This window comes from Aspergillus puulaauensis, chromosome 8, assembly GCF_016861865.1.
Source record: "Aspergillus puulaauensis MK2 DNA, chromosome 8, nearly complete sequence".
NCBI lineage: Eukaryota > Fungi > Ascomycota > Eurotiomycetes > Eurotiales > Aspergillaceae > Aspergillus > Aspergillus puulaauensis.
In genome coordinates, this window is record NC_054864.1 from 743,671 (window position 1) to 761,995 (window position 18,325).

The 18,325-nt window shown below is 49.1% G+C and overlaps 6 protein-coding genes across 6 annotated transcripts; 3 read left to right on the top strand and 3 right to left on the bottom strand.

Annotated features, from left to right (window-relative positions):
* On the bottom strand, positions 1-300 carry APUU_80296A (uncharacterized protein; the record flags this gene model as incomplete). The annotated part of the gene is made up of 1 exon (XM_041696561.1): positions 1-300. The coding sequence occupies one exon, from the start codon at positions 298-300 to the stop codon at positions 1-3; it is 300 nt and encodes a 99-aa protein (XP_041562179.1).
* Positions 301-3,960: 3,660 nt separating this feature from the next.
* On the bottom strand, positions 3,961-4,329 carry APUU_80297A (uncharacterized protein; the record flags this gene model as incomplete). Its single annotated transcript, XM_041696562.1, has 1 exon — positions 3,961-4,329. The coding sequence occupies one exon, from the start codon at positions 4,327-4,329 to the stop codon at positions 3,961-3,963; it is 369 nt and encodes a 122-aa protein (XP_041562180.1).
* Positions 4,330-4,518: 189 nt separating this feature from the next.
* Positions 4,519-5,898, top strand: APUU_80298S (RelA/SpoT domain-containing protein; the record flags this gene model as incomplete). Its single annotated transcript, XM_041696563.1, has 1 exon — positions 4,519-5,898. One exon carries the CDS (start codon positions 4,519-4,521, stop codon positions 5,896-5,898), a length of 1,380 nt encoding a protein of 459 aa, XP_041562181.1.
* Positions 5,899-7,504: 1,606 nt separating this feature from the next.
* On the top strand, positions 7,505-7,858 carry APUU_80299S (uncharacterized protein; the record flags this gene model as incomplete). The annotated part of the gene is made up of 2 exons (XM_041696564.1): positions 7,505-7,583; positions 7,656-7,858. The coding sequence occupies 2 exons, from the start codon at positions 7,505-7,507 to the stop codon at positions 7,856-7,858; spliced, it is 282 nt and encodes a 93-aa protein (XP_041562182.1).
* Positions 7,859-10,370: 2,512 nt separating this feature from the next.
* On the bottom strand, positions 10,371-13,138 carry APUU_80300A (DUF323 domain protein; the record flags this gene model as incomplete). The annotated part of the gene is made up of 6 exons (XM_041696565.1): positions 10,371-10,437; positions 10,498-10,579; positions 10,634-11,779; positions 11,828-12,043; positions 12,094-12,773; positions 12,843-13,138. 6 exons carry the CDS (start codon positions 13,136-13,138, stop codon positions 10,371-10,373), a joined length of 2,487 nt encoding a protein of 828 aa, XP_041562183.1.
* A 3,608-nt stretch (positions 13,139-16,746) lies between these two features.
* On the top strand, positions 16,747-17,253 carry APUU_80301S (putative antigenic thaumatin domain protein; the record flags this gene model as incomplete). Its single annotated transcript, XM_041696566.1, has 1 exon — positions 16,747-17,253. One exon carries the CDS (start codon positions 16,747-16,749, stop codon positions 17,251-17,253), a length of 507 nt encoding a protein of 168 aa, XP_041562184.1.
* Between the last annotated feature and the right edge of the window lie 1,072 nt (positions 17,254-18,325).

Consider the following 18,325-nt stretch of genomic DNA (forward strand, 5'->3'; position numbering starts at 1 on the left):
TTATGCCATCTCTCGTACCTGGAAGTACCTAGGAGGTGCACCACGAATATCTAAAGATACTATCCATCCTATTAGTGCCTTCTCCTGGCGCTCAGATAGCCTGTGGTTGTGGTTACGGAGTTCTGCTCGAGAAGGGTGTCCCTTCAACCGATCACGTAGGGTTTGGGGCGGTAGGTTGTAGGCATGTATAGCTTGCTCGATATTAGAGATTTTTCCGTTCTTTAAATCGCGAATCGCGCATTCAATCCTGCCCTCCTGCTCTATCAATTCTTGCTTCGTTTTACGCGGTTTTCGTGGCATGGTGGGTGGTTGACTTTAGTGGGTGGTAGACGCGTTAGAAATTTTGAGGTTCTCCGGCGGACCCGGGAACTACGGTGGACCCGGGAAATACGTTAACTACCGTGCTTAATCATCTGGCGCCCGGACCCACCTGGCGCCCGATTTCTCTTATACACCGACATTTTCCTGTAGACTTCAGCACCTCATAACTCATTCAATATGACTTCAATGGATGCGGCGCTGGCATATTTAGATTCTCTGGATCCTAGCGAATCGATTAACTATACTAAAGTTGCAAATAAGTATGGTTTAAACCGATCAACGCTTTCTAGGCATCATCGCGGGGTTCAACGCTCGAAAGAAGAGCAGTATGCCAACCAACGATTTCTCAACAACCAACAGACAAAAGACCTTTTAAATTATATTAATAGATTGACGAGATCCGGCCTATTTCCATCCCACCAGATGATTGCTAATTTTGCGGAGGAAATTGCTGGAAAACCGCCTGGAAAGAACTGGGTTTCGCGCTTTGTAAAGCGACATGAGGACGAGCTTGTCAACCGCTATACAACTGCCATGGATGCCTCACGCAAGCGGGCTGATTCTGCATTATATTACTCTTTATACTTTGATGCGCTTGAGCGGAAAATACGGGAATATGATATTCAGCAAGAGGATATTTACAATATGGACGAAAAAGGGTTTCTTATAGGAATTCTTCCTAAAGGCAAGAGAGTCTTTTCTAGGCGCACCTACGAGCGTGAGGGTATTCGACAGCGGGTTCAGGATGGTAATAGAGAGTGGATCACAACAATTGCCTGTATCTGTGCAGATAAGACCTCTCTTTCTCCTGGTCTTATATATCAAACGGTATCTGGAAAGCTTCAAGATAGCTGGCTGCAGGGCTTTGAAGAGAACTCACACCAGTGTTTTTTTGCATCCTCGCCATCTGGATGGACCAACAATGATCTAGGATACGCCTGGCTTCGAGATGTATTTGATCGCGAGACCAAGGAGAAAGCTAGAAGGCGTTGGCGGCTTCTAATCCTTGATGGCCATGGATCTCATGTCACAATGAAGTTTTTAGACTTCTGTGATAGTAATAAGATCCTTACTATTACCTTTCCGCCTCATTCCACGCATTCCCTGCAGCCATTAGATGTTGGGATCTTTGCTCCTCTCTCCAAGGCGTATGGGGATCGATTAGAACGATTTTTGCATAACTCTCAAGGCATCAGTGCAATTAGCAAGCGAGACTTCTTTCCTCTCTTTTGGGAGAGCTGGGAAACGGCTTTGACAGCAAAAAATATTGAGAGTTCATGGAGATCTGTTGGATTATGGCCATGGAATCCGGAGAAGGTTCTAGCAAGGTTTACCAAGCTACCAGAGGAAAGACCATCATCTAGTGAATCGTCAAAGTCAGTACTGCAAGCAGAGGACTGGCGGAGGATAGAAAGACTTTTAAAACAAGTTGTTTCTGATGTTTATGACCAAAACACCAAGAAACTAAGCTCTACGATGTACCACCTCTCTACAGAGAATATTATACTGAAACTCCGCTGCCAGGGCCTTGAGGAAGCGTTGGTGAATGAGAAAAGGAAACGCCAGCGTGGTAAACCGCTTATATTCCAACTTCAGGATGCAGAAAGTGGTAATGCAGTGTTCTATTCTCCAAAGAAGATCCAGCAAGCACGGGATCTCCAGAAGGAGAAGGACCAGGCAATTAAGGATGCTAAAGCTTCAAGAGAAGAGGCTAAACTTCGCCGCCAGCAAGAAAAGGAGGAGAAGCGACTAATTATTGAGGAAAGAAAGAGGATTCAGGCGTCTAATAAGCAACTCCGCGTGCAGCAAGCTGAGGAGAAGAAACGTCAAAAAGAGGCTGCAAAGGAGGAGGCGCGGATAGCTAAGGAAGTGGATAGTCAGCTTCAAAATGATATCAGAACTGCTAGAAAGGGTAAAAAGAAGCAATCTACACCTTCAACGCCTCAAAATAAGCACGATATTGTTGTCCAGGAAGCTGAGGTTGTTGAAGAGTCCTCTACAACGATAAATCGTCGAGGGCGCCAGATTCGCCTCCCCCACCGGTTTCGTGACGATTAAAAGTGTATATAGGGTTTTCAGCGCGTCAAATTTGCCACACTAAAAGATCTTTAAGAAATATAGAATGTATTGGGTTCAAAAGCTTCATTTTTAGTAGTGTTGTTGTGTATAGAAATCGGGCGCCAGGTGGGTCCGGGCGCCAGATGATTAAGCACGGTATCACAAGACATGACTAATCACAGGAACCCGGAACCCCGCCCGGCCCGTTCCAGAGCGGCGAATCCCGAGGTCGCTGGCGCAAGATGCAGCGGATCTCGAAGGAGTCCTTTGAATCTCTGCCTTAGGGATCTAGCTCCGCATGTATTTGTCTCGGTTGTAGTAAGGCTTCGAGTATGCGAAAGGCTGTCACGGTGGTTAGGACCTGTATATACCCTCTAACTGACCCGAGGAATGCGGAAACGGAGCCCCAGCTTGTGTATTCTGCGAGCGGTGTCCTGTGTCATAATCTTTTGCACACATACGGGATAGTAATTAATGATGTTTTCCAGCGCTGGGCCTTCCTATGAGTAGATGTCTTCTTGTGAAATGCTGGGTCTGCGGTGTGTTGGAGTGGCCACCAACAGATTGACGATCGCGCCGCTGGCATAAACGTTTGGTCTGTATATGGTGTGCTGATCTCGGTCACACCAGGAGTGCAGAATCGAGAATTGGAAAGATATGTGGAAAGGGAGAAAAGAAGAAAACAAAGGTTTGTGCTCGGGCACTCACCCACCCACCCCTGTGTCCTTCATGAATATGAATGGTCGCCTGATGCGAGTTGTCGGGGTGCGAGCGCCTGGTCGCTGTACATCCAACGGCCAAGATGGCTTGAAGATGAACTTGATGATGGTTGCTTCTGGCTACAGTCATTGGGCTCGATGGGCAAAAAATCTGTGGTTGAATTTTTCCCAATGCGCATCTCCACGGTGGTGCACGAGGACTGATGGACCAGTATGATGACAGAGATCACCCCGAATCGATGAAGGAGAAAGAGCGGTCTATGATAAATAGTTTACTTCTGGCTTGAGAAGTTGGGCATTCAGTCAGTTTCATCGATATCACACTCACATATAGTTTTCGAGTTGGTGGGACGACTGCATATGGTTCGCGCGGGAGGCTCTAGTCCTAGAACCAAGCACGTCGTTTCAGCGCTGTTTATAATGATTTAGTGAAGGAAACTCTCGCGAACACACATGTACTTACACTCCCCATTCAGATCATTTCCCTTCTGCGCCAGGATCTGTCAAATACTTCCCATGCTGCACTCGGGGTTCGAATCGCGCGAGAAGAGGCTGACTTAGAAACAGGGCCGTCGCGGCCCGGGGTATTTGCGCCTAAGTCATGTTCCAGATGGAGTTGAGTCACATATTGGTGCGATATGAGGTGCAACAGCCGTACTGGCTTCGCAGCCTGACTCGTTGTCAGCAAGACACTGGGCCAGCCTTGCGTGCTACCCCACCCAACGCATGCCTGCCATCAAGTCAAGAACCAGACCACACATATTATACTTGGTATCCAACCCATTCGTGTCACTTAACGATAGTGCTGTGGTCTATTGGTCCTTTTTTGTCTTCACCGCTTCATCGCTCACCATGTCGGTTGCTATTTGGAATCCCGGTCGACGACAGAGAGATTAGAGATTGGCGGCACCCACGTTGTATGCATGTCATTATTGGCGCCAACACGTGAAAACGAAGAGGAATCGGCCTCTTGCAGAGCGAAGGGTGGTAGAGGTTGCAGCACCGCTCTCTGGAAATCCGAGCAGGTGTTGGTCGACGATTCAATGAGAATCGATTCTCCTCCACCTGTTTGATAAGTTTCTCGAGAGGTGCAGACCGCAAGAACTATCAAGGACGAATAGAAGATCGTAGCTGTAGACGTCGGGCTCCAACTCCCTGGTGGCAGGGGCATATCAGGTCTCATTGGGAGAAAAGAAAAGAGAACCATCGTAGCTACTTCGTGTGAAGTCATGGGCGAATGACTCCGACGCGAACCATTTGGAATGACGGTGTAATGTTTCTTGGAGCAGGTGTATAAATAGACCGATGGTATCTGCGTTTAGCAGTTCCTCATATCGGTCCTCCTTCATTCCAAAATCTCACACAGTCGAATTTCTTATATTATCCTTTGACATCCTGTGCATGCGCTGTAACACCCACCATGAGCCCAGCCGCAGACGCCTCAAGCTCGATCCATAAACGGGAAACAGCCATCGAACAGTTTCTCGAATGGTACGAGGAGAACCGAAAAGATTATGTTGCTGTGGCCGAGGAGTCTGCCGGGCGACTTCTGCAGGCTCTAGGCGACGCAGGTATGCCGCATAAAGTCGAATATCGCGTAAAGGATACGAAAAGACTGAAAATGAAAGTGGACGGACGAAAAGATGACCGGGAGTATGAAAATCTTGACGATATTGTCAAGGATATTGTTGACCTGGCCGGGGTACGCGTGCTTGTCTACTTTGCGACAGACAAAGACCGCGTCGAGAAGTTCATCACTGAGAATTTTGACGTGCAGTCGAGTCCTAGGTTTAGTGGAGCACAGGAGACAAAGAATGGTGAGGCAGGCAGGGGAAGGACTCGCCAATATACTCCAAAGTATCCTGAATATTGCGCCAACCATTACGGGACGACCCTGAAGCTTCAGGACGGCACAGAACCTAGACCCTGGCATAAGTGCCGGGTGGAAATTCAGGTCACGACAATTCTCCGCCATACATGGGCGGAGGTGAGCCATGATTGGAATTACAAGCAACTGGTCCCTGGGGGTGACGATGAGTTTTGCTCTCAGCTCCTTGATGGGCTGAGTGGAGCACTGGACATGGGAGAATTTTTCCTGGAAAAAATGCAGCAAGCGCTTGTGACTCAAAAGGTGCAGGGCGACACGCCATTTGGGTCGCAGTACGGTCTGGGCTCATTCTTGACAGAGTGGGCGGCCGTCAGTGGCAGGCACCAGGATCGAGTCGACGTCCAGACACTGTGGGAGGTGCTGCGCCAGTTTGATTACGACCGACCCACGAGGTTGCGGCAGATCATGAACAGCTTGGACCTTTCTCCAGAGCTCGCTCGCAAATATGAGCCTCTTCCGCTCAACATTGAGACCTCCATCATCCACTCCATTATGGAATCAGACGAGAGATACAAGCGCCAGCGCGAAAAAGATGCAGAACACCGTGGCAGGTCCCAGAAGTACAAGCTAAAGGTCGTGAGAGACTGTTTCATCTGGTTTGGACGTCTCTTCAGATTCAATCATAAGTGGTTTACCCTGGTCTGCTCTGAAAATGACCCCAAGCGAGTGGTAGAAAACATGGAGTGGTTGGTCAACCAGAGCATGAAGGAAGGCGAGCGTCTTTCCTCAGCCGATGAGAGGATCCTGGATGACCTGTTCAACACCTTTGAGCAGCATGGTCGGCTGGCAGTGCAATATGTCTTCTTCCTAGCCAGGCTACGAGTGAAAACCTTTGATGCTGATGGTTATTCTATGCGAATGGTCGTCAATCCCCTGCTTGAGCTCCGAGCACATCAGCGGCGTCGGCTGTAGTAATGTTGGGTGGTTGAATGGGCCAGGCTGCGAATTAAAAGTTCTGTTTCATCCTTTTGAGATGTTCTCTTGCTTTCCCCTTTTTGTCATTCGTACTTTGGTGACCGCTTTTTTTTTCTTAATAAAAAGAAAAAGAAAAAGAAAATTGCAAATAAACTATTCGGATCGTCACCCTCCCAACGTCATCCCAACCTTCGAGAACAGCATAGGAAATAAAATAAGGCCCTAAAGAACGAGTGAAGCGGGTTGCACGTTTCCAGCCGGAATTTCGGTTTACAAAGATCCGACGTGAAATCGTACCCCTGTGAGCATACGTCTTTTCAGTCCTTGGAGACCCAGAGGCTAGGGTTAGTAGCCAACCCGTGGAGTGGACTAAAGACCATCATAAGAGAATGCAGTCTTACTCAAATGGATATATTAACTAACTATCACGAGACTCGGTTCAGTTGACTCACTAACATCCAGGTCCCTGGGCCCACAGGGGGCCAGCCTCGTGAGGAGTGTGCACTGGAAGCAATGCCCCGGCAACGGTCCCAATAACAACATTGAGAGGGCGATGCACTCGACCAGATTCCTCCAACTCCCAATGTTGTGTTTGGCACTATTTCTGGCGGATGATGAGCTCTTGGCTGGCTATCCACTCTGGGAATCTCCGTCGTCAAGTACGCAGACGTTCGCTTTGTTCCCTTTTTCTTCCTCCTATTTTGGTCTTATCTTCTGGGAATGCTCCAAGATGTTAATTTTGCAAGGGAAGCGGATGCTAATTGTGCTTTTGGCATCGAAATAAAGGCCACAAGGCAGCGATCTACGGAAGACTATCCGGATATCCTGAACCCCTGGAGCCTGACGGTCTTTATGCCCAGGGTAACTTTCCATCACGTTCTTTTCTGCACGCCCGCAAACCAGAGGATCAAGGAACCCGGAAAAGCAAGATGCTGATCTATCCTGTTCTAGATCAGGATGGCAGGGCTTAGGCCTCCAGGATGATCGTTGTGATCTTGCAACCGAGAATGGAGGTCAGTACCGCCCGGGCTCAAGACTCTGCGGCCGCTTTCTGACAGGCCAAAAAACCGCGAGGTCGTAAAAGGCCCCTCCAGTGTACTGGAATTGTTCGAGCGAATTACATATCCTCTGCTGAAGCATGCCGTTTTATGGAACGTTTCCCCGAGACTCTCAGCGACCTACGATCAAACTTGGCCATCGTCGTTGATCACTCCTCGCGGAACAACGCACGACATGAAAATGACTTTGCCTTTGTTTAAGTTCAAACCTACCAGCAGTCGTCCCCAGGAACTGGTATTTTGTTGCATATCTCTTTTGCAGTGCAAGCTGTGGTTCGCTCGCCTGCCTACTGCACCCAAAACAAATGTCCAAGTCGAGACCGTATCGTTTGCCACGACAGCACGCGGAGCGAGCCGAAATTTGATGTGTCGCAGGAAACCAGTGGCCCTCATTTAACGTGTTTGTTTTTCTTTTCTCACTGCCCTCTTCTCACTTCCTTGGCGAAATTGGGACTATTTAAGGGGCCTACCATGCCCTACAGATACCACACACAAATATTTCTCTCTGCAAATTCAAAGCTCTTTACTCTCTTGAACAGACGGCAATGATGAGCCAGGTGCACCTCAGCCAGGCCCTACCCCAGCTAGACCTGGCTCCAGGAGGTTTGGGAGAACCAGTGCAAGGTATTCCTCTCTCTCCATTGAGTATACGTTATGTTGTCCAAATCAATTACAGATCAGCTAATTTGTCCTAAGAGTTTGACATTGAACTTGTCGCTCAAATTGTGGGCGTCCTCGATGGCGATAATGAGGTTTTCGGTGAACATGATAGAAGATATATCCGCTTTATCTATCGTATCCTTCGCGCCCTAAACCCCAATGTCAGCGACGAAGAAGACAGGCGCCATAGTCTTCTTAACCTGCTCTGTGCCATGGTCTACTATTCGAGTGTCTGCTGAAACAAGACGCAGCAGATTGGCTCTTAAACCAGAGAATATTGCCGATCCTTGCGAAATCGTACAGTGCCATGGGCTGGCAAACCTCTCCCCCCTCCCATGATAGAGATGCTGGGCAGGGGTAAAAGTTTTTTGTTTCTTCGTATCTGTTATGCTTTGTGAGACTGTGGGAAATGTTGTGATCGCTCGCTTATTTATTTTCGGGTTGCCCAATATCTTTGATTGCATTGTGTATCTGCGTCTTCGTAGCTTATACTGAATCATGATTGCATCGTGTGCGTCGTTTCGCCGTAAAGGTAAGATATATCTCGGTAACCTGTTAGGCAGCGAAAAGTCAATATATTCTGAGTCCTTCCCGCTGAGTGCTCAAGAGTAGTCATACCATGGGCTTCCTTGACAGGCCCATAGAAAGCAAGTGCCTATGTTCTTTTGCCACCCCGTTGCGAGCTAAAACGCGGACTCCAAGTGGAGCCAGGGATCGAGAAACCCTTGACGGGCTTCGTTAGTGAGGCCCATAAGGCATGGGCCGTATTTGTTGTGGGGTGGCCGTAAAGATCGCGGTTATCGCTGGTTTGTGCCCTAGCTCCACACGCGGTCGCCCCGCATAGATACCAGCATCGACTCCATTGAGCTCGTAAAAAGGTAAGTCATCCAGGAACGTGAGATCGTGCAAGGGAAAGACACCGAGCAGAGCGACGAGGAGCCATTCACAGAATCCGCGGAGTCAAAGACGCGAGGAACGCTTGAATGATGATCACGTGATACAACCAGTGCCCCAGCCGCACACCGACATGTTCGAAGTGTCCCAGTCCCCCCCCTATACGCGCCTCGAGGACACTTCAATCCAAGTCCACCATTTTACTCTGTGCGTTGCAATGAAAAAACAAAAAATAACAATAAGAAGAAAAGTGCTTGTTGACTTATCTAATTATATCCTCCTCCGCTTCTCTATTTATCCGGTAGGAGCTCACTACTGTGACGGGTCATCGCGTACCTGATGTTATGGGGGAAAATGAGGACTGGGGAGAGCCTGGATGCGGAAGCTGATCCGGCGTTGTATTACATCGTGACTTTTTACCGGTAACGCTATATACAAGATGCGTCGATAATCATCGGTGGCCTTCATTGCTGATACATACGACCCCTGGCCCCCTTCTAACCCCTTTCCACCTTAGCACTTCCAGACATGCTGCTGACCATGTATCTGAGAACAGAACTTTCGGACATGGTTATACAAATTTCTGGTAAAGCTCGGAACAGACCTCAAGCATGGAGATTGATACTTGGTGAAGGACGCCTGTCGCTTATATCTCTTGCCTGAATGTGTACTTGACTACAACTAAATCTCCTTTGAAGCAAACGACGTTGAGATAAGAACAAAGCGCCAAGGTCGAAAGCAAAGAAATGATGTGTCTTTCGGTCTCATGCGGCATCTGCATCTGCATTCTGCATACAATTCAGGTAAGGGGTTTCAATTCGCACCGTTGCGGTGGTTGTTTCCACCAATCAGGTTCTCGCGACATTTGCCAATCAATGGCTATTAATACAGGTATACATACGTGCGGAGTATACTGAAATTCCAGAATTTCCGATATTAATCGGATTAAGCCCACGTTTATAGTCCCCTCAGCTCTATGATATGGGCGTTCGTCGAAATACCATCAGTATCAATAACAACCGTCTCCCACTCGAAGATCCAATAAGAAGCAGCTAGATGTTAGATACAAATACTCGGTTAAATCCATCGGGCCTGTTCCCCATATAGCCAATATTATACTTATTATGGCATCGTGTTTCGTTCGAGGTATCTGAAACAATAATGAAGGCCGACCAAACAGATTAAAGAGTTTTGTCCGCTCCCTAAGGATAGGCAGCGACACGATGAGGAACTCGAAGCATTACAGCTAGAAGAATAGTAACGGCTTTTAGGGTTTGGGTTGTTAGTAAGGTCCTACTACTGGAAAACACCACCCGTTGAAATCTCCTCAAACATTCCTAATATATAAGCAATACAACTTGCTGGCGTAGCTTTTCCTTGCTAAACTTAGTATATATCTTGGTCTCGAAATTATTCTTATTAAATCAAGTAAATGCATTGTTATGGGAATCTCACCCTGTCTATTGTGCAGTGATCCTAGACTCGACCTGGTCGCGCGACGGTAGGAATCCCAGCTGTTGTGTGTTTTTGCTTTCTTATTTATCTCGCCTGTCCAGTCCACCTTCATTTAGAATATTGAATGAAGCCCCGGGGTGGTGATGAGGGAAGGTATAAGCTGCTTCTGTGGATTGCACTAAGGTACTTGAGAGCGCTTCTAACTGGAGTCATTTGATTGGCTGCCCTTCTCTGGAAATGTTTTGTCATATCACCTATCATGGCGGTTTTCGAAGAAACGAAGATCGCGTATCCCGGATGATGCCCAATACTATCATTGGGTACATCACTTGCATTAAGGCTATATTATACTACCTCATGACATCTCATCCTTACTCTAACATACGAACTCCACGGTTACCTCTAAAGGTCCCGTACGAGTCGCGCTCCAGCCCATGGGTACGGATAGTTCCGTTGGTACCAGTTCATGCTAGAAGCACTGTTAGAGATCTTTTTCTAGACGGTAAACCCAATACTGCAAAATACTTACAAGGTCGTCCTCCCCGCAACACGCGGGTGCGTTGCCCAAGACCCACCTAGGATGATGTTATGTTTTCCGTCGAAGAAGTCGGCTGCATAATCTATTAGCCAGGGTCATTGGAAATACAACGACGAGGGGAACTAACATGTATATCCAGGGTATATCTCCATCGCCTTGAATCCATCGTGCTTCGTCAACGGTGAGGAAGTCCATTCCCAAACGCCGCCGAATTCAGCATGGCCGGCGAGTTTGTCGCCGTCTTGGATGACCGGCGTTGGGTGCCAGTGTTTGAATCCGACGTTGCAGTTGGTGAGGTCGCTGAATACGGGGGATGATGATGCGGTTGGGGCAAGGACGGGTTGAGTGGAAGCTTTGACGTAGCCGTTCTTGTGGTACCCATTGGTGTGTCCGTTGGTTACCTTTCCGGTTGTAGGTCTGGTGGCCCCATCCAATAGAGTTTCCTTCAACCGGGCCGAGTGAGCATATATGCTTTTAGCTTCTTCGAATGTTGGCAAGCGGCAGTTCATCCAGGAAGCATATTGCTCAAGCTCTTCGTACGATGCGATGACTGGCCAGTCCTGAGCGAGCTTTAGTGGCACAGAGCCGAAGACAGTCCGAACAGCGAGGCTGGCTAGCAGATCATCCCCAGTGCTACCATTAGAGACTCCGTTCGTATGATCGAGCTTCACCCAAGAGGCCGGAACATCTCGTAATCGGTTCGCTTGGATGTATTTGGCATATTCGCCATTTGTTATAGCTCTTCCTTGCGCCTCAAATGCTTGGACCGTCACAGTGCGGGAAGGAATTTCGTTATCCCACCCAAATGATATCTCAGGCATTTTGTGCTCCGGACAGTCGAGTCCAACCGACAGCGTTTGCTCAGGTATAGCAAACCATTCGTTCATTTTTTTATTCTCTCGGGCATCAAGGAACATCTTCTCGAAATCTGGCCGTGGTATTCCCGGTGGAGGAAGAATCCTTTCACTCTGTATTAGCATGTAGAGGAAGGTCTCCAAGTGCATTGCTTCATGTTCGAATCCGAGCCAAAGAGCTTCGCCAAGAACTCTATTCCGTTCTAAGTCGGGTTTCTCTAGTGTAAATTGTATCCTATGTCTCACTCGATCCTGGTAATCTAGGATATCTGAACGAGACGGCCATTCGTCCGGTATTTCACTGTGAGAATGACACTGTTCTGGATCGTCGACATCCGGGTCAATGCCGCGCTCGAATATCAACTGATAAGCCTTCGGGTCTGTGGGCTTCGTACCCAAAGCACGGGTCAAGTGGATATCTAGAACGAATAAGCAATTGTCGATTTGGGTTTGTACGGAGCACTCACCGGCGAAGGTAGGGATGTGTCCCAGGTAAAAGATTAACGAATTCCGCAGTTTTATGGGCTTCGAGAGCAAATCTTCCTGCGGGACCATTGCTTTGGTAACAATATCCCAAGCAGTCCACTGGGATTGGAAATCGCCGAGACTTGGAATCGCATGAGCTGCGTACTGTGAAGGCGAGAGTGGCAGATTTAATGCCGCAGACTGTAGCAGATGAAGATCTAATCCAACAATTAGTGTATTCCCATCGACAGAGAATCAGGGTCCATACGGTAGTCACCAGAATTGCAGGCGAGCTCGGCCGCCTCAAGCAAACCAGCATCATGCCATAATCTCTCGCGCCCTTGCGCGCCGTATTTGAATGCCTCTTCAAAAATTATTCTCTCACCCTTCCGTAGCGACGCGTTACAGATAGTCAAGTCCGTCTTCGGGACGTAGAATGCTTGGTGTTGGCCGTCAGTGGGATTGTATTCCGTGACAACCTCCCATTCATCAGGCCGAAATACTTGGCGTCCAAGAGCTCTATTCGCATGAACAAGCCCATTTTCGTAAAACTTCTTTGTGATCCCAGCTGTGTCGTTGTACGCGCTGTATACCCGCGCTGGGTCATCGCACGCGTCGAGTCCAATCACCATCATATCCGATGGTCCAAGAAGTTTGGCGAAACCAGCAAGGAAAGCCGCTGCTTCTGGTGGGCTGAAGTTTCCTAATGAAGACCCCATTGACATTACAACTGTCGGCCGCTCTCTATTCTTGGGGTCACTCAACCAGATGTGTGCATCGTCATATGTCCCATGGAGACCGTGAAATCCAACACTTCTATATTCTTCAAGACAAACATTGGAGAAAGTGCGCTCAAGCTCGGAAAGAGAAAGGTCAAGGGCGTAGTAGTCTACAGGTTTACCAGCCCGTTCAAACTCGCGGAGTAGGATCTCAATCTTCCGAAGGTTCCTGTCATTGTTCAGTTAGATCCGCTGTCGCTGAATGATAACCCTGCCAGTTCAAGGAAAGACGACGTACCCACTACCGAGCTCTAGAAGCTGCGCATTGCTGGGGATCTTTTCTACAAGCCTCCGAGAGTGTGTTTCCAAAACCTCAATCTCGGCGTTCGTCAGGTAGTACTCCTCCAGGTAAGTTATCTTCTCGAACAGCTTCAGTCCCTCGGTGTCGTATAATAGCATTGTGGGTAACGACCGCCTAGTCCCGGTGGAAGGATTTAGGCCTTTTTCTATTTCGTGAACCAGGGAGTATTGCAGGTCATTCTCACGGATGTCGACTATGTCAACATTCCCGGTCGACAGTGCGGAGGGACTCATATTGTGTAGTATTTATCGCCAAGAGATCGATATAGCGAAGAAGATCAGTAGTAGGATTCCAGCAGGCAGGCAACGGTGGCAACAGGCAAATATTAAAGGTAGCGAGAGGGCGGTGCTTGAGAAGAGGGGTAAGTGAGGAGAGCTTAAACTCATGCAAATGTAGTAGTGAAACACGAAGGCTCAGGAGGAAAAGTCACGGTGATAGGCTTGAGTAGAAGCACAGAGCATTGTGAAGAATGAGGAGGAAGTAGGAACGGCATGCGCGGCAGCTTGGAAATAGCTTCCCTGCAGGCCAGCCCATCCTGGTCCAATGCGCGTGGAAGTTTATTCCTGATCGACCCGGTCCTGGGGCAGACTGCAAACAGCCCACACTCGCAGCCGGGACGAGATTGGGCGAGGAGAGCCAGAGGAGTGGCTGAGTGACATCAGGACACCGCATCGTATCAAATGGAATTGGAAATCGAAATGCATGTCAGTAACGAGGCAGCCCAGACCCCCGCACGGGCCTTCCAGATGCATACGCTTCTCCAACCAGGCCGGGCGCCCGCTGGAACTCGCCCTGGCGCAAGAGTCATTCTGCTGACCCCGTCCTGCGTCTGGAGGGATGTCATTGGCGCGAAGGCAGAGAAGATGGGCTGACCAGGCCGCTGCCTCCGATCGATGGCTGGGCAATGACGTCGCGCCTGCATCAGTGTGTGTTGACACCTTTGTGCCGTTTGCACGTTTGCACATTTACATTGTTTGCACGTTTGCGGGGGTTGCATGTATGTTTGTATGTTTGCACTGTTTGCGCTTCCATCGCTGCCTCAGGACCCTCGCACACAAGTGAAATCTAATGAGGTCAAGTATGAGGTCAAGTTTATTCACCAAATATCTTGATAACTTATCGAACTTGACTGTCTCAATTAAAGTGGTCGCTGGTCTTATTTATAGAGTTTTGTACTTGTAACCATTTCTTGTCTCAGAATTCGGCAGTGCTTATCGAATATATATTTTACTCAGGCCCGTGTAAGAAAAGCCGATTACATTGTTTTTTTTTTATTCTTCATAGATACAAAATTTTTGAAACCCCGTAGTGCATTGAACGGACATTTTGGAAGCAGAATCAGTGTACAGAGAGGGCGTATCTTCCATTCCGCTGGAAGGGTGTCATAGGTCGATCCCACATTGAGAATGAATATTTTGTGGAAGGACTCTGATCAGCTTTAAGAAAAGAAGTGCATGTCTTTTATTTCACATAACTAAGGAAGGCCCATTTATATGTGTACATCTCAACTCTAGTGATAAGCGAGACTGACTGTGTAACCCGGATGGTGAAAGCTTCGTTTACTGTACAACCGGTGGATAGTCCTTGCCCTTTGGTGTTAATGGAAGAGGTGAAGCTTACCGCTTCACCAATGTCGTGAAAGATATAGCAAGACAATTTTGAGCTGTAACTTGCTATTTTGACAGCCTAAGAGGTTTACAAAAGGAAATCGCAAAGCAAGCTGGGCCATGCACTGCCGGCGTGCCGGGACAAATACTACTCGTAAAGCGCCCCAGAGGATATGGGGTAACACCACAAAGTAGGGCACAGTGTAATAAGAGTCAGCAGTTGATTGCATCATCTTCAGCTCTTACTCATTGCGCCTGCAATTAGATACTCGACTGGCTCTTCATGACGTACAGGGCTCTGTTACACCACTCTAGTTTGGGCGAATCGAGGCTGAAGAGGCTGATGGCATTTCCTGGTATCCCGGCATGATACAGTCAGCAGCTGAGGAGTGCAAGTAAGCACTTGATTACAGTATAAGAGTGCTGGACTGGTGTGGTCAATCTCCTGGCTGGTCAATCCTCTGGCCTGGTTGATAAATGCCTGACAATGGGGCTAAACTGGGCTCTCAACCTCTAGATAGCCGGAGCAGACTGCTACAAGAGATAAAGACACAACCCTGTAGACCACATGATATGCCAGTCTCATTTCCAATTCATCATGTCGGACTGTATGGAATCACTGGATGACTCACTGGACGCCTCAGGCAGCGCAGCAGTGCCAGCGCATCGATGACCGCATGTGACCGCAGTTTCTCGCCAACACACGAACATGTTTCCCGTCTCTCTCTGCCTTTTGCTTCTGCAGGTACCTTTCAATCTCGTCTTGGCTCGACCAGGCACCGGATCCTCTCGGGCTCGTCGGAGCAAAATCTTCATAATCATTACGAGATGGCCACGAATGAGAGCCATCCACATCACATCCACCAAGGCCTAGAGCTCGCCAGGGCCCTCACGGATACAACCTGACAGAGGCAGAGACCCTCTCGCGATGATACCCATTGTGCGGTGTCCGTGCCCCATCCGGGATTTAACCGTTTAACGGCAGTGGTGAATGGACAATGGAGTCTGGTAGCCGACGCCCCAAATACCGAACCACACAATAACATAACCCGTGGAGATACGTATGCTGTCCTCGAAATAGAGTGGTGGCGGCCTTTCACCGGCGGTTGACAAAGAATTCGACCAGCCCCGCGAAGGCTCCCCAGGCAAATAACATTGCGGCATGGCCTCTACATCAGGCACACAGTTTGGTATGCCAATGACGTACAACCATGGAAAGAGAAATTCCACGTTTCGGCAGTGCTGCTGTCAGGAACACGTCGAGTGTGATTGTGCGAACCGGCTGGTCGGGTGGGCGGCGATGAACGCTGACTCGGTCGTGCCCGTTGCAGGGTCCACTCGAAAAAAATGGATTACGGCCAGGCGTCCGCACACTGCACAGTGAGCACACCGACTTACCGCCATCACTGCTACGGTACTGGTTCCTGTCCCTGGTCCTGATCCTGGTCAGATTTTGTCGAGTCCAATTTTGGAGCTTTGTTCAGTGGTTCCCCGAGACCACAACCAATGCTTGCGACCGCGAGGTATCTTCACATCAAGTTTAGACATATCGACCACTGCAAAGTCGCCGCATTTCAGGCTCAGCGGCCAGCAGTCTAGACCGGGCGAACTTGCAATCTTTCGAGACGTAGCGCTTGCACTAAGAATCCTTTGAGTTTGGGGGCTTGTTGACCAACGGTTTCAGGGCTCAAACGACGTGGATCCAGTCGTCAACATTGATTTTTTTATGATTGGCTGAAATGTCAGGTACCGAAGTTATTTGGCCAGCCTCGCAGTCTCTGATTGGCGCGCCGGAGATGAATCTGTGCCTGAGTATCGGCGCTAACAACGTGGCGCACACCAACTTCAACAGACCCATGCAAAGAGTTCCAACGACAATGAATCTGATGCCTCACTTTGTTGGCCCACCGGGCGCAGACCTGTTCTCGAAAGACTCTGCGTCTGTATCCAGTTCGTCTCCGAGGATCCCGCGAGAGGTGGATTGGAAAATGCCCCCCACCCTGGGCAGAGCAGGCCCTGCAGGATAAATAATCGGTCATCCCTCTGCTTCATCCTGCTTTCTTTTTTTCTTCTGCACCACAAAGCATTCATTCCTTCTTTGCAACCTGAGGTCGAACCTCCCACGGTCCTTTAAGCCCATCATCACATTCTTTTGTCTGTAGATCAGACCCTTTGTCAATCCTTTACAAGAATCTCTACGATCTCTTCCACACTACAACTATCACTCTTTCAAAATGCTCTTCGGCAAGATCCTCAGCATTGCTGCCACTCTGGCAACTGCCTCGGCTCTGCCTCTGAACAACGCTCGCCGTGGTCTCAGCGGCGGTGTCACCATCGTCAACAACTTGGCCCAGGACCTCTACGTCTGGTCTGTCTCTGGGACCTCTGCGCCCATGCAGGTCCTCCCCGCCGGCGCGGCCTACCAAGAGAGCTGGCAAATCAACCCCACCGGCGGCGGTATCTCCATCAAGCTCGGCTGCTCCGAGGATGGCAGCGATGTCCTCCAGTACGAGTACACCAAGGTCGGCGACCTCCTCTTCTGGGACATGTCCAGCATCGACCTCAAGAAGGAATCCCCGCTCGTCGCCGCTGGCTTCGCCGTCAGCATTGACGACGACTCCTGCGACACTGTCACCTGCGCTCCGGGTGACTCTGCCTGCTCCGAGTCCTACCAGCTCCCTGACGACGTCAACACCCGTGCCTGCTCCACCAATGCCGCTTACACCCTGACTCTCGGTTAAGCGATTTGAAACAAAAGATGGAAGAGAATACTCGAAACGTCAAGTCACTCCTTTATTTCCCGACGTTTCGTGGATCTCCTACCACAACACCACAAACCAACGACACGGGCAGGCCCTCGCCCAGGCAGGCGGTCTTGTTACGACTCACGACTGATGCGCTCCGGTGAAGCGCTCGCGGTATATATGGGAACGGAACTGGCGCATATGAAATAGGATATACCTGGGATGGGGATAGACTTGATTGCTAAAATAAATAAGAAAATGAACAAATCACAAAAACTATTCACAGGATAATAGTAGTAGTTGCTGTATTCTGGCATAGTAAATTCGACAAGTAACCAGATCCCCACTCGCGCATACAATTCCAGTCTCACCCATGGCTCACTCGCATTTTGTCAAAGGAAAAAGTCCCACAACGCCAATACATTTTCTTCATTCACTCTCTAGATTTTCTGGTTCAACGGCGATTAGCCAAACCCAATTGTTTCCAAACTCCTGGCTCGACTTGATCATTTTTCCGCGGATTTACAGAGTTTGTCCCTCACTCCAGTCCCAGTCCCAGTCCCAGTCCCCGCTGCAGCTCCAGCTCCACATAATCCTGCATACAGTCCTGCACTGAAACCCGAAACCGGGGACCAAACGGTTAATGCTCCCGCTGTCTCGGATTTATGACGAACGACGGTGACAGATAGTAGAGACCGCTTACTTTGGTTGTTTTAAGCATTGATCGCGCGGCAGCTAACGAGCTAGTTGGGAAAATCGCAACTCGCAGCCTAGTGTGATCAGCCGAATGTGAAACACGCCGAGTCGGGGTCTCCGAGATACTACTAGTGCAGTACTGCTCTGTATTCGGTGTACTGGAGAGGTAGAGCGGATTACTCGGGCAGATGATGTACATGATAGTCATGGGAGACTAGAGATGTCAGTGTCAGTGTCACTGTCAGGCAGGTTGCTCGTGCTGCTTTCTCCACGGCGGCGGCTGGTCGGGTAAGTCGGCTAAATTCATCACTCAACAGAGCATTATACTCCGAGACAGCTTACTTATTATTATACCATTATCTGAACATGAATA